Source organism: Microtus oregoni, unplaced genomic scaffold (assembly GCF_018167655.1).
Source record: "Microtus oregoni isolate MIOR12 unplaced genomic scaffold, Mior012 000009F_ref0000495, whole genome shotgun sequence".
Taxonomy (NCBI): Eukaryota; Metazoa; Chordata; class Mammalia; order Rodentia; family Cricetidae; genus Microtus; species Microtus oregoni.
Genome location: NW_024543068.1, coordinates 7,020,740 through 7,046,582, shown reverse-complemented (window position 1 = coordinate 7,046,582; position 25,843 = coordinate 7,020,740). Strand labels below are relative to the sequence as shown.

At 44.0% G+C, this 25,843-nt stretch overlaps 1 protein-coding gene across 1 annotated transcript in view; it reads left to right on the top strand.

Moving 5' to 3' along the window:
• Nucleotides 1–13,878, top strand: part of Tshr (thyroid stimulating hormone receptor) — a 113,229-nt gene extending 99,351 nt beyond the window's left edge. The window contains exons 9-10 of the mRNA XM_041658690.1: nt 9,077–9,265; nt 12,465–13,878. Coding sequence (XP_041514624.1) covers nt 9,077–9,265; nt 12,465–13,878 — 1,603 coding nt within the window. The remainder of the gene's footprint in view (nt 1–9,076; nt 9,266–12,464) is intronic.
• The last annotated feature ends 11,965 nt before the right edge of the window (nt 13,879–25,843 follow it).

Below are 25,843 nucleotides of genomic sequence, written 5' to 3'. Positions count from 1 at the left end.
CAGGTGATGGTGGTGCACACCTTTAATCCTCGCACTTAGGAGGCAGAGGCAGGCGGATCTCTGTGAGTTCGAGACCAGCCTGACCTACAAAGCTGGTTTCAGGACAGAGAAATCCTGTCTTTAAAGAATGGGGGGAAAAAACGGAACATGAAAAGTTTTGTTGAATAAACCCCAGGAAAACAAAACTGGCAAAACGTCCTAAATGTCATATAAATTTATAGTTATTAGTCAACATTTTTTAAGATTTATTTATTTATTATATATAGTGTTCTGTCTGCATATATGCCTACTCACCAGAAGAGGGCACCAGACCTCATTACAGATGGTTATGAGTCACCATGTGGTTGCTGGGAATTGAACTCAGGACCTCTGAAAGAGCAGCCAGAAGCCAGTGCTCTTAACCTCTGAGCCATCTCTCCAGACCAACCAGTCAACATTTGTTAACCGTGATCTCTCCACAGTGATGAACCTGAAGAACAAACAGTACAGTTATGTTTTTCCTTCCCCTGTTTCATATCTTTAAATATAAAAAAATCTGCTTTTTGTGAATGCCAGTGAGACTCTGCTAAATATGTTCACACAAATTTTATCTTGTACTTTCAATTACAAAAAACTATGGCCTTTTCCATCACCATCCACTGCATAAGTTTTGATTTTTTATGCATATTGATTCAATGACTTATGTTTAACAGAATTGAGGATGCATAGGATTTGTAGCAAAGGTAAAACAATCAAGTGAATTACACTCTGCAACAGCATTTACTCAGGACACCACCATTAACCAGACAATCCTGGCAGGCTGTTAACTGACGGGGGATGTGGGTCTGTCTGGATATTATTATCTGTAATAATATTATTATTACAAATAAGCCACCAATGTAAGTACAACATGGAGGTTTTAGTTCATAGAATTATGCGCACGATTTGCCCCATGCAAACATGGGTAAATACCAACTTCTTTGTCTCTCTTGCAGTTCTATTACCACAGTAGTGGAAGGAAAGAGGAAGCTGTGGGCTGTCACGTGTGCACACTCTCTCTGACAGGACATAGAAATCTATCTTGTTCATTAAATTGTGACTCAGAGGCCCTGTGTTCTCATCTCCTTGTGGTAAAGCTCTTCTCTTGATTGATCCTGGCTTGTGAGAAATCCTTCATTGTAAGGTTCATAACGCAACAGGAAGCTTCATGAACTCTCGTGGCACAAATTATGGAACCCGTGGGCTTTAACTGTCAGCTGAATGCCTAGTTGTAAGTAAGAAATTACACTAAGGAAATCTAGGATGCAAAGTGATCAAATAAAAAAAAATGGTGTAAATAAGACAAGATACATATTCAAATTTATTAAAAGAACCCTAAGTTGTAAAGCTTGAGGATTTTCTTCAGACTAATGCTCTTTCTCCATCCACACCAGAGACGGGAGGCTGTCTGCTCTAGCTCGGCATTTGGCAGCATTGTCAAAGCTGTTGAAGAGTCCACATGCCCAGCAGAGTGGCGGCTAAAAGGAAAAGATGATAGGTTGAACCTATGCAAAGAAGACGGTAAGGGCGTGTCCACAGTCGGGAGAGTTATGAAAGAGAAAGGCAGGGGAAAAGGGAAGCAAAACGCAGAGATCTCCCAGGGAAAGACAGCCAGAGGCAACTGTCTTGCTCTGCCCAGGACCCTTTTAGTACGGGGTTTAGAGGTGATGTGTGTGGCCTGTTGTTGTCCCCGGGTTAGAGACAACATGGAACTAAACGGTGGAGGACTGGCTGAATGTGTCTGTCTGGTAACACTGAGCCTCTGTATTAGTTACTCTCCCTGTCGCTGAGATAAAATCCCCTGACAAGCAACCTAGGGAGAAAAGGTTTACTGTATTGCCTCCTGGTTCAAGGGTACCCTCCATCATGGCAGGGAAGGCGTGGAGATGGCAGCTGTTCACACCACATCTGTAGTCAGGAACCAGACAGAGATGACTATATGTGCTTGACTATATGTGTTTGTCAAGCTTTCTCGTTTTTTTTCTTTAGTTCAGGATCCTTTCCCATGGAATGGCAGGTTTTCTCACTTTTAGGTAGGATTTCTTACTTCATTTAACCCAAATCAATAATCCTTCACAGGCATACATATCCAGAGACTCGTCTCCTCAGTGATTTAGATCCTGACATGTTGACAATCAGCTTTGATCAGCATATTTGCTAACCCATTCATGCAAAATGCTGCCATCATAACGTATCCTTATTAGGAGTTCAGAACTTTAGATTTCAAGTCTCCTTTGTAAAGACATTAGAAAACAGGGAAACAAAAAATTAAATTAAATTAAATTAAAAAAAAAAAACAGGGAAGCAAAAACGGCACCATAACCTGACCTTTTATAAATACAATACTTTCGTTAATTCTTTGGCAATTTACTACACACATCCAATTATATTCATTCCCCACTTCTCCCCCTAACTCTTCCCAGAAACACTCCCTTCTCCCTGCCTCCCTCCCAACTCAGTGTCTTTTGTTTTTAAAAGTAATCCAGCGATCCCAATTCCTGCTGCCAAAATATCCCTGCATGTGGGCCGTTTGCTGGAGCGTGGAGATCTACGGAGGCCGGCCACACCCTTCCAGAGAGCTGATTCTCCTCACTCCAAAGCCACCAAGTATCAGTAGGTCATCAGCTGGGGTAGGGGCTCATGTGCCTCCCCCCCACCCCCCGCCCCATGCTGGAATATAACCTGACCATTTTGGAGTCCAGTAACACAATGGCCATCTTTCTTTGCAGCTGCCCAAAAACAAAGTCAGCTAGCGGCCAAGCTCACTTGTGTTAATGAGTAACCACGGGGCACCAGGGCAAAGAATGCTTCTACCAGGAGAGCTCAAAACACAGGGAAACAAATGGGAAAGTGAGTCTGAAGAATCAGACCCTGCAGAGAAGAGCAAGGCACTCACTTTTCACAGAGCAATTAGTGACCTGATAGATCTGATAAGACATTTCATCCCCACAACTCTGTTGAGGATGGTGATGGCTGCTGCTAAGCAACCGTGAGTAAATGAGGAAGCCAGAAACCATACCTGAATTTCAAACTTATCATCTGTATTTGTTCCTTTGCCTTTCTAAAATCCAGTGTGGTTATATCCACATTCATTAGCATTGCTGGGTTTCGCAGGTCATCCTGTTACCGGAAGAACGAAAGAACAAGAAAGGCTCAGAAAGATTCTCTTGCACTTGACAAACCATATCACCAGCCTGAAGTCTAAGTATCAAAAATACTGCTCTAAACAGGACAGAGTACAAGCTCTCTTGAAGCTAAAGTGAAAAACTCAGTGCAAGAGATGGGCAATACGGTGAAGGCATTCTACCAGAAGACTACAGAGCAGAAGGTGATAATCACAAGAAAAGAAGGACGTGTGTCTGGGGAATACAAGAGGTTCCTTTCCCACTTCCTGGAAACTCCAGAAAGGAGGAAGAGAAAATGGGAAAAATGAGTCTTCCCAAGAAGAGTTCCCAGAGAAGAACATGTTCTAATGGTTCAGACTAAGCAGGATCCAAACCCCTGTGACTAGAAGAAAAAAACGGTAAAAGGATTCACAGCATGGCACAGCTTTGAGAACTCTCACACTGAGGATAAAGAGACGTTTCTAAGGACTTCCGAGGCGGGGACTTAGAATGTCAGCTGTAGAGGGTTTAAAACTTGAGTTTAATCATCATCACGAACATATGGGCAGGTACACAAGCACACATGGCGGGGGCGAGCGAGAGAGAGACAGCAGACAGAGAGAGAGAGGGAGGGAGGGAGACAGACACACAGAGTTAAAGCTAGTCCATATCATAGGAACTTGAGTGGCATCTTATTTATGAAAAGCAACAGTGGTGTTAGACTATAATAAGACAAGTAATTTCAATTTTGAAAGAGGGATTTTTTTTAATAAAAGTTTGCAACCCAAAATACTAGCAAGGCAAAGAATGAAAATTGCAAGCAAGCTGAAAATCTCTTTTCTAGCTGGTCTTTCTAAGAAGTTGTTTGAAAGTGTGGTCTAACTGAACGAGAGCGAATATCAAGACAGATGACAGAGTTTAGGGACAGTCTCCCTGTGGAGGGAAGGGCAATACTCCTTGAGCAGCTGGATGTCCTGAGGGAACTGTGCCTCGCTCGCTGCTGCAGTAGTGTGGTAAGATTATGTTTTGGGGAGAGCATCCTATTCTAAGTGTTAAGACAGGGGGGATCATTAGATTTCCGGGAGACCTTCGTGACATTTTTGAAAAACTCAGATGAAGTGTAGTTGAGACCTAAGCTATGGTGGTAAGAAGGGTCACTGTAGTGCTATTAATAAAAACCCAGAGACCGATATTGGCGTTCAACCTGAAGGTCAGAAAAGCAAAACAAACAGCCAGACTCTGATTCTTACCTCTACCTCAGACAGATACGGCGATCCTGCCTCCAGGAATCTCAGAATGAGACTATGTTTGAGAGCTATCTCCTCCCATCCTTTATTCCTCTCTAGTGCACCACTACTGCCTGGTCTGTAAGGCTGGTTAGTGGAGCTGTTTTACTCTCTGATCTTCAGGCAAGCTTTATTTATTGAAATACAAATGAAATATCACTACAGGTCACAAGTATATGGGCACATGGACAACTGGGCTGGTATCTGATGGCTGGAGGGAGCTCAGTTTTATTTCACTATAGATCTTGAGGGCATGAATGTAGAACAGGGGCAAAGCAGACCATATGAAAGAACTGTAGCTTCAAACCCCGGAAGCTGGTGTATAAAAGGCAGGAAAGATTCCCTTTGATACTGGTAGGAAGGAAGGGAAGATCCATTCCAGTCGTACTATTTCCAGTAGAGATGACTCGTGGGGTCACCTGGGAAGTAGAAAGGAGCTGCTGCCTTTGTTTTTGATAACATTCTAGTGTCTGTTGAGAACTTCAGACCTCGGCAAGACAGGGTCAGCATAAAACACGGATGAGGAAAATAACAACAAACCCCACTCGACTCTGCCGCCTTGACCCCGTGAGTGTGAACCAGGGTGGGCGGAACAACCTGCTTCCTGAGAGTCACTCTGCCACCCCTCAGTTTCAGCTCTGTTTAGCTGGAGGTGTCTGCAAGGCATGCAGGTGAAGGTGTCAAATGAGCAGCCACACAGACTGCTTCAGCTCCAGGCTCGAGTTGTGTTGACCGCATCCTTTGCTTTGAGTTCAGATAAACTCAGAGTTGAAAAAGAGAATGAAGATTTATTGAGTTCCAGTAAATTCCAAACACACATCATGCCACAGAGGTTTCTCAGGTATATAACTCCTGCTCCAACACTGACTCTGTCCGCGCCTGCTGTTAAGAGTTACTATATGTTATGATGAAATATCATGACCAAAAGCACAGGAAGGATTTGGCTTATGCTCCCATATCATTGCTCATCATTGAAGATCGTCAGGACGGGAAGTCAAACAGGGAAGGAAACTGAAGACAGAAATTTAAGCAGATGCCGTGGAGGGGTGCTGCTTACTGGCTTGCTCCTCATGTCTTGCTTTCTTACAGAACCCAGGATCACCAGGCCAGCGATGGCACCACCCACAATGCAAAACCAAGTTATAAAAACAAAACAAAAAGAATCACACATCCACATCTCATAATATTTTCAGCACCTTTACAGTGTTTGTGTGGGTCCACATTCATATGCTATGCCAGGCACACTCGCCCGGAAGAGAGCAAGACAGGGCAAAGGAGCTAAAAGATGCTATCCTCCTTCAACATGACGGACAGATGGATGAACCACAGGGTAGAGATACCTAACTTGCTCCAAGAGAAGCTAGAACTGAAAGATAGCCTGACCTTGACGATAGAATGGCAGGGGGGAGGGTTGGGGGGCGGGGAGGTAAGGGGATGGGGGTGGGGAGTGAGGGGCATTCAAAGGACAGGAGAGGCCACACTTCACAGCTGTGCTAAAGGCGCTTTCTCCTCCCTCTGCTCCTTCCCCAGCTGCAGAATTATTTATGCCAATTTCCCAAACATCTTGTGCTGGTGTTAATCATCTGGAGAGCATTCAGGGACAAGTGCCAAAGTTCATTCTCGGTAACAGGCAAGGTTGGAGAACACAGAACCGTAAAATTTTAAATAGAAAACCAACCAAAATAACTAATATGACACCTTCTCCCACAAGAATCATAGCTCTATGGTGACAGCAAGGATAATATATATGAGCTTTATATTTGTTTAAAAAAAGAAAAAGAACAGGGGCTGGAGAGATGGCTCAGCAGTTAAGAGCACTGGCTGCTCTTCCAGAAGTCCTGAGTTCAATTCCCAACACCCACATGGCAGCTCACAACTGTGTGTAACTCCAGTTTCAGAACATATGACTCTCATACCAATGAACATAGAACAGTAAATAATAATACTAATAAAATAAATTTTAAAAAAGAACAGTAACAAGTTCTGGCAGTCTGGAACCTTGATGATAAAATCCCAGCTAAATCCAATTGTAATGGAAGAGTTGACAACAGTAGATTTTATTTGCTAAGCAGACACTACTAATTGTTTTTTCTTCTTGTTTTTCTGTAAATTTTTGAGATTATAATATGATTACATCATTTCCCCCCCTTCCTTTCCTCCCTGCAGACCCTCACATATGCCCTTTCTTGCTCTTTCAAACTCGCGACCTCTATTTTTCATTCAGTATTGTTACACGCATATATGCACAGGTACATACCTCTGTATTTGTAAACACATTAACTGTAACTTGCTCAGTCTCTATACTGTCACTCATATGTATGTTTTAGGGCTGGCTGTTTGGTATTACATACCTAGTTGGTGTGTGCTTTCCTGGGGAAGACGACTTCTTCCACTCCCAGCTTTCCCTAGTTGCCTGTAGTTCTTTGTGTAGGGCTGGGGCCTATGGGCCTTCCCTTTACCAACATCAGCATGTCCATTGTTGGTGTCCTTGTTCAGCTCACATTTAGGAAGTCTTGATGGTAAGACTTTATGGGTGTACTTCCTGACATTCCTAGAGACGCAAGCTTCCTGCTCCTCTCATTCGCAATCTCTCTGCCCCCTCTTCTGCAGTGATCCCTGAGCCTCGGGTTTAGGAATTGTTTTATAGCTATATATGTTGGGACTAAGCTTCACAACTCTGTACTTTAACTGGTTGTGGTCTTCTGTGCTGGTTTCCATTGGTTGCAAAGAGAGGATTCCCTAATGAGGAGTAAGGACTAGATTTATCTGTGGGTATAAGACAAGTATTAACAATATAGTTATGGATATGCTGGTTTAGTAGAGTGACATTGTGGGTTTTTCTCCAAGGTCCATGACTTCACTAGCCCTGTTAGTTGGCTAGATTTCCAGTAACAAGTATGGTTTCCCTCTTGTTAAGTCAGTCTTAAGTTCTATCAGAGAGCTATTGGTTACCACATAGGTATATGGACAGGGTTTCTTGTAGTCCAGGCTGGTTTGAACTCACTGTGTAGCCAAGGACGATGGCCTTGAACTCCTGATCCACCTGCCTCCAAATTCCAAGTGCTGATGTTACAGACATATGCCACCAAGCCAAGTTAATATTAATTTTTTTAAATTTAGTTTTGCCTTTTCTTTTTGAGACAATGCCTCGCTATGTAGTCTTCGCTATCCTGAAACCTGCTTTGTAAACCAGACTGGCCTAGAACTCTTAGAAATCCACCTGCTTTTGCCTCCCTTGTACTATGATTAAAGGCATATACCACCACACCCATCTTAATGTAAATATTTTAAGTATAAATATATGCCTTGGATAGGGAATGCATAGTGACTATTTAAAGAAGAGAGATGGCAGGTTAAATATTTATTGCTTTATTCAAGTTATTTTGCAATGCAAGAAAAATCATCAACAAGACATACAGTCTCTACTCTGTGTAGATATCATCTGTGTGTGTGTGTGTGTGTGTGTGTATATATATATATATATATATATATATACATCAACAAGACATACAATCTCTACTCTGTATAGACATTAATAAGACATGCAGTCTGTACTCTGTATAGACATCATCTCTGTGTGTGTGTATATATATATATATATACATACATACATCAATAGGACATTTAGTCTCTACTCTGTATAAGCATCATCTATATATATATGTATATACATCAACAAGACATATAGTCTTTACTCTTTGGGACTAGAGAAGAGATAATTGTTACTTAAAAGTCAAAACCATTCTACTTTAATAACTAACATTAATATTAACAACCCCTTGCCCCACCACATTTCCCTCCCACAGTTTGCAGAAGTAATGTTAGATTATTAATAAAATAATTGGCTTTTTAAAAATAGGAATATATTTACAGTTTTCTAAAAGAACTTGTGCTGGGGAGAGTTCTCTTAGCCATGACTCCCTATGTAACTATGTTCTGCATTTAATGGAGAGTATCTTCATAATATTGATCCTAATCCTACAAATGAGTACTTTATGTGTCTCCAGACATAAGCTCCCAACCCCCAACCCCAGAAAGTGATAATAGTTTAGGTGTCATTGACTTTGTTTGATTTTTTTTTTCTGGAGATCTTTTAGTAGTTGTATGATGTCATTTTACAAAATAACGTTCCTGTCCTCTCTGATTCCAAGAGTTTATCAAAAAGAATAAAATATTTATGGCGTTATGCTGATTAAATGCAAGACTTCCATGCAATAAAAACAGCAGTTCTAGGCTGGTAAGATGGCTCGCTAGGTACAAAGCACTTGCCACATAAGCACGAAGACCTGAGTTCCATCTCCAGGACCCACGTAAAGATGAAAAGAGAGCGCTAACTCCACAAATCTGCCCTCTGACTTCCACATGCACACCACGACATGTGTGTGCTGACACACACACAATAGGCATACACACAACAAAGATTGATGAAAACTTTTACAAAACGGGAGTTTCTTGTAACCTTGACTTGGACAGTCAATGTCTGCTGTGGACCAGTGGGTGCAGGTAATGAACTCAGATTACCTGTCAGTCCATGTCATCTGGAAAGGAGCGTGTCATCTGCCCATCAATCTCAGGACTGTGTGGTTTTGGGGAGGCGAGGGGTGGCAAAGACTAAAAGGCCCTGGCTGCTCACTGCCCGTCTGTGTCGTTTTGTCCCCGGAATCCCAGAGATGTGTCTTCCACCAGTGTCACCGCCCTTCCCTCCAAAGGCCTGGAGCACCTGAAGGAACTGATTGCCAAAGACACTTGGACTCTCAAGAAGCTCCCTCTGTCCTTGAGTCTCCTCCACCTCACGCGGGCTGACCTCTCTTACCCAAGCCACTGCTGTGCTTTTAAAAACCAGAAGAAAATCAGGGGGTAAGTACTAGAGGCCTGGAAGGAGCAAGGAGAGGCCATGACAGGAGTTGGATTCATTTTAGATTTGGAAATGAATGGGATTTAAAACTGAGGAGGGAAAGAACCGCAAGCTTCCCCCCACGAGCAGCAGGAAAGCCCTGGGCCTAGTGGCTGTGGGAGCAAAGTGGTTGCAGATAAGAAATAAGGCCAACATTGTTAGACTGTGGTGGGGGAGGGGAGACAATAAGAAATGATGATGTCATGGAGAGAGGGATCACTGCGCAGCTCATTTGTCCGGTGTGCAGGAACAGTGAAGCAGGTTCGGCTTGCATCCCAACCCTATCAGCTTCTAGCTGTATCATCTCGGTGTTCAGTGTACTCATTCAACTACCCCAAGTTTCTAAGGTTCGAGACCATCACCCATCATCCATAGGGGTTTTGAGAAGATAAAGCAGTTTACTGGAAACATCTGGGATTGAATTTCTAGAATGTCACAAGTAAAAGAAGGTACTAGCTATGACATGTATTATTTCAGTAGCTAGCTACTTGCAAGAGTGCCAAGGAGATACTCCATCACACTTCACACTTCAAGCTGTCCCTGACCTGTGACCTATTTCCTCTTTTGGCCTTGTGCCGCCTGCTCTAACTCCACCTTCGTTTGTCTATTTCCATTTCTTTTAGTTTCTACACAAGGATCTACTGGATGACTTTCTACACTCACAATTTTACCAGAAAAAAAAAAAAATCAGGACATACTCACAGAGGCAGATGCAAAGAGAAAGGTTGAAGAGCTAGGTGAAGGGGACTATCACAGCCATAATAGCTGCATGGGGCACAGGGTGTTGATATCGGGTGCTATACTAACACTACATGGCATTGAGTGGAAAGGGTCGGAGATGGAATGCATGGTTAGAGGCGACCTCGCTGGTGATGTAGTAAAAATATAAATCCTTCCAGTCCCAACAGATACATCTACAATATAACCCTTGCTCCTAAGGTCTAGAGATCACTGAGGAAGAAGCGATGGAAAGATTATAAGAGACAGAGGAACAGAGAGTCTACTGTGTTGTATCTCCTAGGAATGTCAGAAGCCACACCCATGGAGATTCACCAACATAACTACCAAAGCAGGAGCTGAACAAGGACAACAATAGACAGGCTGATGTTGGTACAGGGAGGGCCTGTAGGCCTCAACCCTACACAGAGAACAACAGGCAGCTAAGGGATGCTGAGAACAAGAGCTAATCTTCCCAGCGAAGAGCACACCAATTTGCTCTCCAATAACAAATGGTCAGCTCTGAAATCATAAACATACAAATAACACTAGACAGGCTGAAGAGGTTGTATTTATGTATTTAGGCATATACACACATAATAACAACTACAATTAATGAAAAAAGTCATGAAATTGAAAGAGAGGAAGGAGGGGTATCATGGAGGATTAGGAAGGAGAACACAGGAAGGGGAAATGATGTGATTATATTATAATCTCAAGAAAACAAAAAATAAATTGAAAACGTAAATCATTTCTATGAGTATACCCGTGTGCTGTGGCCATTTATTAATTTGTTAGCAAATATTTTGTGAGCATCTCCTGTGTACCTGGCATTATCCTAGCCACAGCAGGGGTATGAGGAAGTCAACAAACAGAAGGAAATGTCAGTCAGGGCTGGGAAGGGATGAGACAATGGGGTGGGGTGGTTTATTTAATAGACAAGGAAAGGCTCCCATGAAAAAATGCGGCTATGTCTAAAATTGAATAACCAGTAAATGTGGCCATGAGCTTCAAGGCAAAGGGAGTGTGGAGTTCTGGAGCTGGGAACAGGAATAGTATTTAACAGCACTCACAAACACATGTTCCTGGTCCTGCTGTAACAGCTCAGAAAAGCTACTCCTCTGTTCATTTAACGTTCTCACTCCACTCACAAGTGAACGGGTGTCACAGGTCTGCCCCACGTGGCACAGCTAGTAACCACGGGAGCCATATTCTAAGTGGGCTCCCGTGTCGTGATTTTCAATCATGATTCTTCTGCAAGTGGCTCAAGATGGTGAGAAATAAGATCAGTGTCCTTGGTCACAATAGCAGAGGGTGGGAAAGATGGCTCCAAGAGGCCTGAGTCCCATCCCCAGCACCCACATAGTAGGAGAAGAGAATCAACAACCACAAGTTGTCTTTTTGGAGAAAAGAAAAGAAAAAATAATAACAAGTATCATAGAGGATTTACCAATGTTTGCTGAGAAAATACTAAGCTACACAGTAGAATTTACCTGAAAAAGTACTGCCTCCAACACAACTCTAAGACAAATAGCATGCTAATCAAACTTAGAAAGTATACAATAAGGAAGGCAGAGGTGTACTAGTACAGTAAATTAGAATTCAGACTCCCCCAGGACATATTTCTTTAGAACTGGCTCATAGGGAGCCCCTCTTCTCATCAGAGGAACGCAAAGAGACAATGGCCTTGGCTGCCAGCTGTTCAGACAGCAAACCTTGTTTGTTTAACAGAGAACTGCATCTGTGCTGCTCAGTGTAATCTAAAGATAACCAAAAACTGCTGCTTCGTTTTGGTTCTAGAAAATCCACCTAATGAGCCGGGCCGTGGTGGTGCACGCCTTTAATCCCAGCAGAGGCAAGTGGATCTCTGTGAGTTTGAGGCCAGCCTGGTCTACAAGAGCTAGTTCCAGGACAGACTCCAAAGCTACAGAGAAACCCTGTCTTGAAAAAAAAAAAAAAAAAGGAAAGAAAAAAAAGAAGGAAGGAAGGAAGGAAGGAAGGAAAAGAAAACCCACCTAATTGCTCAGAAAATATAGCTTGGGATGGGAGCTTTAAAAGCCAACTCAATGCATATGTAAGGTTACCATATTAGAGCTCAAGACTCGGAGCTGTAGACAATTTCTGGTCATGGCTGGGATCCCATAGGCTTAACCAGAATCTGGATGCATGCTTTTATTAAAGTGTTCTCGTTGATCTTTGAAGTGCTTGGAGTGATTTCTGACTAGGAAGGTTTAATTCTGCCAGTGAAACTCTACGCCATGCTGTGGTGCATGCAACATAACAAAGTCAATGTTTTAAATGGCGTGGCAGAGGAGGGCCCATCCATATCACGGAGAATCAGTAGCACAATAACATCAGGAGAAGTAACTTGCATATCTTCCCAGAGTTTAAGGGGCTCCAAGGTGGACTTTAAGCAAGAGGTGACTCCTATCTGTTGCCTTACAGAATCCTGGAGTCCTTGATGTGTAACGAGAGCAGCATCCGGAATCTGCGCCAGAGAAAATCAGTGAATGTGCTGAGAGGTCCCCTCTACCAGGAGTACGAGGAAGATCTGAGTGACAACGGTGTTGGGTACAAACAAAATCCCAAGCTCCAGGAGAGCTCGGGCAACTCTCATTACTACGTATTCTTTGAAGAACAAGAGGATGAGATCCTCGGTTTCGGCCAAGAGCTCAAAAATCCTCAGGAAGAGACTCTGCTAGCCTTCGACAGCCACTATGACTACACTGTGTGTGGGGACAATGAAGACATGGTGTGCACTCCCAAGTCGGATGAGTTTAACCCCTGTGAAGACATCATGGGTTACAAGTTCCTGAGAATCGTGGTGTGGTTTGTCAGTCTGCTGGCTCTCCTGGGCAACATCTTTGTCCTGTTTATTCTCCTTACCAGCCACTATAAACTAACCGTGCCTCGCTTTCTTATGTGTAACTTGGCCTTTGCCGACTTCTGCATGGGGGTATACCTGCTTCTCATTGCCTCTGTGGACCTGTACACACAGTCCGAGTACTACAACCACGCCATCGACTGGCAGACTGGCCCTGGGTGCAACACGGCTGGCTTCTTCACCGTTTTTGCCAGCGAACTATCCGTGTACACGCTAACAGTCATCACCCTGGAGCGATGGTATGCCATCACCTTCGCCATGCGCCTGGACAGGAAGATCCGCCTCCGGCATGCGTACACCATCATGGCGGGGGGCTGGGTTTCCTGCTTCCTCCTGGCCCTGCTCCCCTTGGTGGGAATAAGCAGCTACGCCAAGGTCAGCATCTGCCTGCCGATGGACACTGACACGCCTCTTGCTCTAGCCTACATTGCCCTGGTTCTGCTGCTCAATATTGTCGCCTTTGTCATCGTCTGTTCCTGCTACGTGAAGATCTACGTCACGGTCCGGAATCCCCAGTACAACCCTCGCGATAAAGACACCAAGATTGCCAAGAGGATGGCCGTGCTGATCTTCACGGACTTCATGTGCATGGCCCCCATCTCCTTCTACGCCCTGTCAGCACTGCTGAACAAGCCCCTTATCACCGTCACTAACTCCAAAATCTTGCTGGTTCTCTTCTACCCCCTCAACTCCTGTGCCAATCCATTCCTCTATGCCATTTTCACTAAGGCCTTCCAGAGGGATGTGTTCATCCTGCTCAGCAAGTTTGGCATCTGCAAACGCCGGGCCCAGTCATACCAGGGTCAGAGAGTGTGCCCAAACAACAGCACCGGGATTCCGATTCAAAAGGTTCCCCAGGACATGAGACAGAGTCTCCCCAACATGCAAGATGCCTACGAACTCCTTGAAAACGCCCGCCTAACTCCAAAAATACAGGGGCAAGTTGCAGAAGAGGACAGGCAAACGGCCTTGTAAAGTGGCGCTGCACAAAAGTCTGGCTTCTTGAATGCACATTCTAATCTAGGGCACGTGGATGCGTAGCTTCAGGCAGGTGGTGTTTCATAGGGACACAGTTCATCTCTAGTATTGTCTCCAAGAAGGGAGAGAAGCTAGCAGCATATCCAAGTCCCAGGTAACATGGAAATAGTCCATGCTCTCCAGGAGACATGTCCGTCTATGACCCTGGGCGACATGCTCCACGGATACCAACAGAACCCTTCCCCATCTGCCTTCTCTGCTTGTGGAGTGTTGTTTAATACTGAAGATCGCCAGTGTTCAGTTACTTAAGCAGCTTCATGTTGGCTCCCCTGATATAACCAAAGAAAGCTTTTGTCCCTTAAAGCTAAAATGCCACACTTGAGAGGTAGAGGCAGGGCGGATCCAAAGTTCATCCTTAGCTACAGAGTGAGTTCCCAGCCTGTCTAGCCTACATGATATCCCATCTTGAGACCCAAAGAACCCTGGAAAGCCAAACACGACTAGATGTTACATAATTGCTTCCACTAAACATGAAAAGGGGGAAGCTTAGCTGGGAGAGGTTTTTTATTCCTTAGACTCTGAAACAAGTGTCTCTTCACCAGCATCTACCTGCTGTGACCTGGCTGTCCTGCATTGGCTGGAGAACCTGCTGAGATCCCATCTTTTATGGTTGAGCAATCTAAGAATTATCTTCTTGTAGAAGATGAGAGCTCCGGAAGACATGTCTAAGCAATACGTGAGAATGAGGTCAGAGCACACTTGTTAACACTGTTAACACTGTTAACTTGTTAACACTGTGACTACACACCAGTTAACTGCTGGGCTTCAAGCAAGTCCCTGGAACTCCAAACTGAAATGGAGGCGCTTGTTGCCTTTTCCATTTTAAAAACTCTAGATATATCTCATCTTTAAAGATACATTTTCATGTATCTTTAAATGTATCTTTAAACCTGGTTTTTCTATCTTGTGGAGCTGCTGTCTACTTCTTTTTGGAACCATGCTATGACCCAAGAAGATTTTCCTTTATTTTATTTTATTTTATTTTATTTTATTTTGATCATCATGTCTGAACCAAAAATTCTTCTGAGTGACTGACTATATGGAGAATGATCCTAACTATTCATCTAATTGTTATATCTATACTGCTGTTAAGTCCAAAACAGACTGTATGCAATAGACTAATAATACAGCCTGGCGTGGTGGCACACGCCTTTAATCCCAGCACTTGGGAGGCAGAGGTAGGTGGATCTCTGAGTTCAAGGCTACCCTGGTCTACAAAGCAAATTCCAAGACAGCCAGCGCTACACAGAGAAACTCTGTCTCAAACAAACAAAACAAAAAAATATAGACTAATAATAGAGTTATTATGTGACTGTGTAGACTCACTTCAAAGCATTTACCTCATCCTCACAGGTCGGCTTCTTAGCACTCAGCATCTCCTACCATACTAGCATTGTCAAAAGAGAAATCTTTTTCATCTAACGCTGCCAGATTCCTTCTAAGCCTGTCAGCCACTGACATAAAACATTTATGGCCAATAGTGAGCTTGCTTCAAACGGCCAGGAGTTCGTGTCTACAGGAGTACCTTCTGGGTTTCCTGACTGGATAGCTCCTTACTACACTGTTCTAGTGCCTCACCTCAACCTCCAAGCAGATCTGGCATTTGCTTCTCAGTGCTCATGACCCAAAGCATACAATAAAAACGTTTTGTCACTTTAAATCTGTGAAGTAGGGTTTTGTGGGTCATCTCACTCAGCCCTTCCATGACGGCCCTGGCGCTTTGTCCATTAGCACTGGCTTTCCCGACAGTTGACTCGTAACTACTGAAGTTAAGCAAATGTGTTACCCACGGCATGTGTTTCTCTCTTGTGATGTCTTGGTACCACATCTGGACAGACGATTGTGTTTCATCTTGAGTAGCTGATCTAGCACTTTGAAAGCAAAGTCCTAGAGGAGTGACTCAAACAAGATTGTTACCAAAATTCACATGGGCAAAAGGCAATACATTTTCTTCCTGTACTAAGGTATATGGTATTTTTTTTAATTTGTTGATTTCTTTTAAGATTAACATTATACGTGTATGTTAAAATCAAAGAGGAGAAAACACTGTGCACAGCTGCTGAGAAATCCACCTTGATTGATTAGCAACTCCAAGAATGTTAATTAGGATTCATTAGTAAGCATCTATGGATAAGAATAGAAAGATAGTAAAACAAATACAGATTGGAATTTCAGCATGGTGGAGAGGTGGGAATTTTGTAGGTTTAGAGACTCATTGCTTAACTTGGGCTTAGTTTTAGCCAATCTGGAACAGCCACTCTTTGTCCCACTCTGTATCTGAACTAACACCTTGTGGTAATAAATAAACATGTCTTAGAAGCTGTAACGTAGCAGAACACTGACTTCCACCAATCCAAGAGCAAAGAATGCAATCAGATGACCTCTGTGGTCTACAGAATGGTTCCTCCACCCCATTGCACCCCCCTCTCTGGTGGACCCACCAAGGGATTTTTAATTTACCTTGATTTATGGTTTTCTCTGTTCTGTAAAACTATTTTTAAAAAAAGACTTCATAAGGGGCTGGAGAGATGGCTCAGTGGTTAAGAGCATTGTCTCTGTGGGCCCATATTTCGATATGGCACAAAAGCCATTAGCCCGGTCCGAGCTGACCACGTAGCTCTGCCGACAAGCTGTCTCTGCCCTTAACAAAGGCCAGGATGCCTGCTCCTAGCTTCTTTTGTTAAAATGTGGGTTACCTGAGAAGAGATGTTTGACTGAAGCTGATGACTTAAGAGTTCAGATATTTGGTGCTTCCTTCTTTTTGTAATTTGGAAGGATGTCTTATAGAGATGCTAATTCAGGGCCTACCTGACTGCTAGATGCGGATGTGACTTGAGCCCAGGCACCTGGTTGCCTAGGTGATGGCGTAATTGGTTTTCCCCCTCCCCGCTCAATTTGGTGTGGGTATATAAAATGTTTGGAGAATAAACGGCGATCTGGCCATTTTCCATGATGACGGTGTAAGCTGTGTCAGTTCTTTTCCTCGCGACTCCGTTCCAGCCGGTTTGAGGAATTAGGGAATTTATGTTGGACCCTCACGGGCCACGACAGTCTCGACTTCCAAAGGTCCTGAGTTCAATTCCCAGCAATCACATGGTGGCTCACAACCATCTGTAATGAGGTCTTGTGCCCTCTTCAGGCCTGCACACAGACAGAATATTGTATGCATAATAAATAAATAAACAAATAAATATTTTCAAAAAAAACTTCATAAAACTGTTTTCATGTTGGAACACAGAATTTGCAGTAATCTAAATCTGTGTTCCCAAGTCATAGTCACTTATAATGGCTCCAGAATAAACTATTTCTTAATCCCTATAAGATGAGAGCTAAGGTTCTTACATAGACAGGGGCTTGCTTACAGTTTCAGTGGGTTGTTCTGGTATCAACATGGCAGGGAGCATGGCAGCAGAAAGGCAAGCATGGTGCTGTAGAAGTAGCTAAGAGATATACCCTGATCTGCAGGCAAAGAAAGAGACTGGGCTTGGCATGGATTTTTCAAACCTAAAAGACCGCCCCCAGTGACACATTTCCTCCAACAAGCCCACACCTCCTAAGCCTTCTAATCCTTTCAAACAGTTCCACTTCCTGGTGAGCACACGTTCAAATGTATGAGTGCATGGGCTTATTCAAACCACCACAACTACCATGTGATCCAGAAACCTGTCTGTGGGTAATAAACTCAGAATCCTTATGTGAGCAGAACTAAGGGGCTGAAGGGATGGCTCGGTGGTAAAGAGTGCACGCTGTTCTTGCAGAGGACTATGTCTGATTACCAGTGCCTATGCCAGAGGCTCTCAAACCCCTGTAACTCCAGATTCAGAGGCTCGGATGCCCTCTCCTGCCCTCTGAGGGTACAGGCACCCACATAGTGCACCCATACATAGATACATGCATATGTAGTCATCAATTCAAAATAAATCCTTTCTTAAAAAGATTTGCATTTTCATGTTCATTGCAGTACTGTTTACAATGATGAGACCACGCAGAAGCCCAGTTAAGAAACATACTTTGAAAAAACATATAGTCTTTAGGCAAGAAGGATTTTGACAACAATCTAGCTGTAATGTATTCTTTCCTGAGATTCAATTTTCTAAAGACCCTAGATACTGCATCTACAGATCAACCCTAATGAGAATTACAAAACCCTCATTTTCTTATGATGCTTTTCAAGTTTTTCACCAAGAACCACATTAAAGAAACAAAAGTTCACCTCTCTGCCCATCAATGCCTGAGGCAGGTTGGGAGAGGGGCCCTGAGGTCAGAAGGGCTGAGAGCTGCTCCTGCCTGTCACCAGCTGCAACACTTAGTAGAGCAGGCTTGCACCTTGCCTGGGCAGCACAGTAGAGCCAACCCCATTGGCAGAAGTGTGGGTGAGCCAATCCTGATACCATGAGCATGGAAGAGCTGTCCCCATTATTCATCATCACTGTGATGTCATGGGTGAGAGAGATTTCCCCCACCTGCCCATCAATGCCTGAGAATAAAAGCTGGCCCTGAAGTCAAAGAGCGGTAGATCTAGCCCTGTCCCTCATCGCTGCAGCACGCAGTAGAGCTGGTCCTGAAGGTGTAGATGTAGAAAATGCAACCCCGAGGACATGAAAGCAGAACCGGCCCTGCCCCTTGTTCATCACTGCAAAGAGTAAACTCGCCAAGGCAATGCAGGGGAGCGCAGTCTGGTGGTGAGGACAAGGAAGAGCTGGCAGGCTGACCACTATCCAGGCCCAAGCCAGGGTTATGGGGTGGCCCACCCCAATATCCACCCTGCCTTGTGATCTGCTGGAGCAAGTAAAGGGACCGGTCCTATAGACCCAAAGTTGCAAGATCTCTACAACCCAGGGGCAACAGCAGGATAGCCAAGAGGAGCTCCAGTAAGGGCCCAGCATGGATAGTATAGCAAAATCTGGGGTCAGGAAGAGCTGCAAGGGCAGAGGCTGGATACGCAGGGACAGGAAATGAATGGGATCAAGATTCATGATGAGAAAAACACAATAAATAAGAAAGTAAAAAAAAAATCAACAAAAAGAAAGGAGATAAACTTTTGAGAAAAGCAAGACTGTTCTTCCTAGTTTTTGTAGGAAATTCAAATTTAAAATTTACAATGTTGTATCTCCTTTTCCTGACAGCAGGTGGAAAGGGCTTTAAAATGATACAGGTTATAATGAAAAACTCAAGGTAGACACTGACAAACAGTCCATAGGTCTATGCAAACACGGGACTCACACAATTACATTCTGTTTGCCGAGGTGCTTTTCTGCTTTCTCAAGAGTTCCCTAAGCACTCAGACAGAAGCAGCACTAGGGTAAGTATTAACAGCTCCAACAAATGTCAGAAAAGGGATACCCTGCCAATCAACGCCCTGATCCAGGGGAAAGAGGAGATGGCCGGCATCATGCCTGTTTTCACCATCTCACAGCCAACTGTAGCGAACGAGAAAAACTGACCATGGCTGTGACACTCACAAGTCCTCCCAGACATGCACACTGCCACTTGGCTTCATTTTAATTAGTACAGGGGAGCCAGTAGTGGGAGAGATACTTGAAATCCAAGCATGTCCTTCTGTTTCTTTGTTTGTCCATCCGATCTAGAGAGCAACCATTCTCTTCCAATCAGCCCCATCCTGTGCTACACTAATCTTCCCAGAGTACACACGTCTCAATTACCCCTGCCAACCTATTCCATTATGTCCCTGTCCACGTCTCTGTCCAAGTGGATATACTGGGTGGGACTCCTTGCCCCCAAACCACCACAATGGTTGATGCTGTATCTAGGAGAAATTGTAAAACTTTCAAAGAATCATTCTAGGTTGCAGAAAGTGTGTGTAGTGATCACGTGATAAGAATGGTTCAGCATGGGGCTGGAGAGATGGCTCAGTGGTTAAGAGCATTGCCTGCTCTTCCAAAGGTCCTGAGTTCAATTCCCAGCAACCACATGGTGGCTCACAACCATCTGTAAGAGGTCTGGTGCCCTCTTCTGGCCTTCAGGCATACAGACAGAATATTGTATACATAATAAATAAATAAATATTAAAAAAAAAAGAATGGTTCAGCATTGGAGACCTTAATTACACATTGGTTAGTTCTAACTGTCAACCTGACACAGCCTAGAACTTCACCTAGAAAGAGTCTTGTGAAGAATTGTCTAGAACAGGTTAGCCTGTAGGCATGTCTGTAGGGAAATACCTTGGTAACTGATGCAGGAAGACCCAGCCCACATTGGGTGGCACCATTGCCTAGGCTGGTGGGGTGGGCTGTTGGTGGTGGTGGCAGCTGTGGTGGTAGTATCCTAAACAGTGTAGGTGAATGAGAAGCAAGCTGAGGGCAAGTGAGAATCCATGTATTCTCTCTCTGCTCTTGACAGTGGATGCAATGCTGTTAGTTCCTGCCTTGACTTCCCTGCAATAGTAAAAGAAGTATAAACCATATAAACCCTCTCCTCCCCAAGTTGCTTTTTTTTTTGTTTTGTTTTGTTTTTTTTTTTTTTGTTTTTCAAGACAGGGTTTCTCTGTAGCTTTGGTGCCTGTCCCTGAACTAGCTCTTGTAGACCAGGTTGGCCTCAAACTCCCAGAGATCCGCCTGCCTCTGCCTCCCAAGTGCTGGGATTAAAGGCGTGTGCCACCACAGCCCAGCTCCCAAGTTGCTTTTATCAGTGTATTTGTGAAGGCAACTGAAGTCATCTAGAAAATATACGACAGAGAAAGTGTGGCAGTTGTTCCATAGCACCTGCCTTGGGTAGAGGCAAGTGGAGGGCAGGACTGGGAATTTCAGACATATGTGGTTAACTCTTATAGCAGTTGCCCGGTATTAGCCATTTCCAGAGAAAAATTCCTTAATTTTTTAGTAAGTTAACAGCTCGGCTAGTGGTGGGAAGAAATGCCCAGAAACATGTAGCCCTTTTATTTCCAGAAGCAGCTCTCAGTTTTGTCCTTTAAGAACTGAGGCAGGATAAGGAGATGGGGAGGGGAGGAGCCGGGGGGGGGGGGGGGGGGGCGGGGTTAGCACATAAATGAGAAAGGAGAGGAGCTCTCCCTCTAGAGTCTGGTTGACGCCTCTTGCCAGCTGAGAATCAACAATTTCAGCACATTTAAGGACATTGGCTTTTCTCTTTTCACAGCTACAAACCTGTAAGCTCCTAGAATTCTCACCAGAAACCCCATATATACTACAAGAAAGTGCTCTACACCCCATAGGCAATGAGAATCCTGACAGGTCTAACTTTATCTAATGAGGTTATCTTTTCCTGTGAGAAGCCCTGTTTGGTCCCTGAGGTCAACATTTCTTCCTCTTATGCATAATTTCAGAATATCACATCTCCGATCACTTTGGACACCTGTCTAGTCTTTTGGAACTTGGTTTTACAAGCAAAGGTATCATACACCTGTTTATAACAGATCTCTCATCAATTAGAGGTTCCATACCTTTCAATGTCTCATTCAGTTGTCCAAATACATGCCTAGTACCTGAGAAGCCAGAGGACAATATCAGATCCTCAGGAACAAGTTACAGAGTGTTGTGAGCCACCATGTGGGTGTTGGGAATGGACCAAGGACTACTGGAAAACAGCCAACGCTCTTTACCACAGAGACACCTCTTTGGTCTCTCCACAGAAAGAGAGAGGGAGGGAGGGAGGGAGGGAGGAGGGAGAGAGGAAGAGAGAGAGAGAGAAACCAGAAAAACAACAGGATCTCTCAGTAAATCAATTAGGGTAGATTGACTGGCCATCAGCCCCAGTGATCCCCCAGTTCTGGCACACCCATGCCCTGCTTTCTGTGTGGGTTAGGGAACTGGACTTGGGTTCTCCTGCTTGCATGGTAGGTGCTTTATCCACTCATCCATCTTCACTGAACAACTGAGTGTTTCAGGAGACTACAGGAGACACACTCACCCAAGGGGGCCTAACCCACGACCTGTGTTACAAACCAACCCAGAGTGGTCAAGAAACAATCATTTTAGTCTCACACGGGGCCTTGCTGTAATTTCTTCTCTCTAGTCTGTGAATCAACAGGCGGGAAATTAGCCATATTGCAGTGTGCTGGCTGAGAGAGTGACATCCAAAAGTGAGTGGTCTAGGAGACAAATCAGCTGTGCACAGGACCACAGGGAGAACTGCTCCTCTGTGCGTCTGTGCTGCTGTAGCGGGAAGAGTGTACTCTGTGCAGGCGAGGACTTGGTGTGTAGCATCAGTCTACTGTGAATAGCCCAGCAGGCACTTAATTCTTTGGCAAGAGCAAAGAAGTGGAGAAAGATGTATTTCCAAGCAGTTCCTAGAAGCCTGTGCTTCACCCTTCAGGTCAGAACTACTTAACTTTCTACCTTCTTCTCCTCCTTCTGTTCCACTGGTTGACAAGGATCCTTCAGTGTGACTTAGTTCTTGACCTTATTCATTGACCTGACAGGCTGCTAAGTGTCTTTACTAAGCACCTGGTGATGGAGGTGTATTTCACTAAGCCTCTTTCTGACTTCTCTGCTGTCTTAGTTAGGGTTTCTATTGCTGAAAAGACACCATGACCACGGCAATTCTTACAAAGAAAAAACATTAAATGGGGTGGCCCACTTACATTTCTGAGGTTCAGTCCATTAACATCATGGTGGGACATGGCAGGGTACAGGCAGACATGGTGCTAGAGAAGGAGCTGAGAGACCTACCGACATCTTGCAGGCAACAGGAAGTAGTCTAAGACACTGGGAGGTATCTTGAGCACATGAGACCTCAAAGTCCACCTACACAGTGACCCACTTCTTCCAACAAGGCCACACCTCCTAGTAACACCACTCCCTTTTGGAGGCCATTTTCTGCCAAACCATCACATCCGCAAAGGTCCTTTGCAGAATAGCCATTTGTATTTGGTAAAGAACAAAGGAGTTATCATTTAAGACCATGTTAGCCTTGTCCACATATGGAGTTTCATCTCTGGCCTCATTTTGACATTGAGGTTGAGACTTTGGGGTCCTTTTGGGTAGAGCTCAGTTTTCCTACAACTGATCTGGCTGGAACACAGGTGATCATTTAGATGTGATCACACACACCCTATGTTTACAAATGTCCTGAGGAAGTACATGTGTAACATGGGGGACCCTCTCATGCTTGCTTTACCTGCACGACAAAGTAGAATTTCCTATTGATTGCTAAGAAAAGCTAGTGCAGATTGAACTTGGCCAAGAAGCATGACAAGGTGAGACACTGAACTTCAAAGCTGCTGTTTCTGGGATAAAAACCTGCAGCTATCTATCTCTGAATTAAACAGACAGCCTATGGCTATGCTATTCTGTGCTTGTGTGTGAGTGCAGAGGCATATGTATGTGTCATTCCTCAGGTTCCGCCCACCTTTTCTTTTTGAGACAAGGTCTCTCATCACCCTGGGCCCTGCCTAGTAGACTAGACTGGCTGGCCAGTGGGTCCCAGGACTCACCAGGCTCTTCCTCCTCAGTACATACTACCAGGACTGTCTTAACATGGGTTCTCGGCTCAAGCTAACCACTTTACCAACTGAGGCAGTTTCCTGTCCCTAATATATTTTTCTATTGTCTATTTTTGAAGGCAAGGGGTTGGGCTGGATAAGAGAGTAAAGACTGTGTATTATGGTGAGTGGTGGTGAGAGGATGAGTCTAGTTCTTGGTAGCTCAGTGACAGAAGTTAAGAGTAGATGCCTCAGGAAAATAGGTCATCAAGTGTGGTCAAAAGTTAATGAGATCTGTTACCACTGAGGTAGATCCTAAGGTTCCAGTGCCACACTAAACACAGCAGTAGATACAGTTTTTACAGAAGGCTAAACTATGTATTAAGAACCATCCGATTTCTTATTTGCTTAGGTAATATTCCTTCTGGAGTCTTTGATGGAGTTGAAGAATGGTTAGTTATAGTTTTCCTTAGTTATGATAAAAGAAAAAATAGATATACATATTGTAACTGTAATTCTTGCTTGATAATTGTTTTGCTATATGTAATTTTACTATGTTAAAATGAAAGCCTTCTTTTTTGTTTAAACAGAAAAGGGGAAATGATGTGGGAGTGATTTCTTTCTAATCTGTTGCTTTCATTGGTTAATTAATAAAGAAACTGCCTAGGCCCATTTGATAGGCCAACCCTTAGGTGGGTGGAGTAAACAGAACAGAATGCTGGGAGAAAGAAAGCTGAGTCAGTGAGTTGCCATGATTCTCACTCCCGACACAGCCGCAGGTTAAGATCTTTCCTGGTAAGCGCACCTCGTGGTGCTACATAGATTATTAGAAATGGGTTAAGAGGCTGAAACTAATGGGCCAGTCAGTGTTTAAAAGAAAAAAAAAGAACCATCCGATAGGTTGCCAACTAAAGAGCCCAAGGACAGAGTGTCTGCCGGAAAGCTATTCAGGTGCCTAGCTGGAAAAGGGTGCACCCTTCCAGGGTTATGATGAAAGAGTTGAATCAAACAAAAGCTCTAGCCATTTCCTTCTTAGATGTAGATGACCCAGTCTTTGTTGTGATTGAATTTCGGGAGCTTAAAAGGTTTTCAGATTGAAGTCATAATGTTTCTCAACTCTAGGACTGAAGACTCAATAAACAGGCCTTTTAACCATCCCTCCTCCCCCAAGGAAATGGTACAAGGCAAAAATCTTTTCTCATAGTCTTTGGGAATTTAATGTAAGAGCAGCTGTAATTTTCAACTACAAAGGATACCCAACTATGTCAGATAATGGTCAAACAGTTTTCTATTTGTTTGTTTGATGGATTTTGCCTGTGTATATGTTTGTGTACCACTTGTGTAACTAGTGCCCAAAGAGGCCAGAAGAGGGCATCAGAACCCCTCAAACTGTAGTTACAGACAACTGAGAATCACCATGTGGGTGCTAGGAAATTGAACCCTGGTCCTCTGAAAGAGCAATCAGAACTCTTGACCTCTGAGTCATCTCTCCAGGCCATGTTCAAACATTTCTGCTGTACCAGAATTATGATAGTATAGTTGGAAGGTGTTTTTTAAGTGCTCACTGTCAACTAAACAAATTATGACCACAAAGGGTGATATATTATTCAATTCAAATCAAACAAATATTATTGAGCATCTGCTATGGGCCATCACTGTAGAGGGCCACTATAGTCTCTTGGATCTGCCAGTGATTAAAGTCAACCCAAATACCTGTTCTTATGGGGCTTGCATTTGGCACACAGCCTGTTAGATGAGAGTGGTGTAATACAAAAAAAAAGTTTGATTAAGGGGGTGAGATAGCAAGAGGGGTCAGGGCAGGCCTCATTAACCTTGCTATTTGGGCCAGTGTTTGAGGCAAGGGACTCATTCAGTTACAGGAAGAAAAACATTCTAGACAGCAATGAACAAACAGCTGCATTCTAGGTAGGAGTATGGTCTGGGAATGGGAAGGCAGCAGCTAGGATGAAACCACAAGAAGGAGCTCTGTAAGAGATAAAAGCTAAGAGGCAATTGACAGCATCCTATACACCTCATTTAAGAGCCCTTTGCTGCCAGAGAACTGGAGAGTCATTCAGAGGCTTTGGGAAGAATGGCCTGAGCAACTGGAGTGTTGACAGAAAAACTCGGCTTGAACTGTTGAGAAGGCACTCGTTGAGACGATGATCTGGAAAGAGCAAATGTAGCCATGTCAGACACTGCGGGCTGCACACTTCTGCCACAGCTGTCTACCTCAGCTGTTATGGCACATGACAAGCTGTGCAAAGTAAGAAAATGAGCAACTGGCTGGCTTCCCTTGGAATGATTTAAGAGTGCTAGCATTGAATGTCACGGTTTGTCTGCCAAAATAGTCTGTCTATTTTCCCAATCATTTAAAAATATGAAGCTATGGGGCTAGGGAGATGGCTCAGTTGGTAAAGTAGCTGCTGCCTGTGCACTACAATCTGAGTTCTGATTCCCAGGACCCACGCAAAAAGCCAGGGGTGGTAACTCTGCTTCTATAAC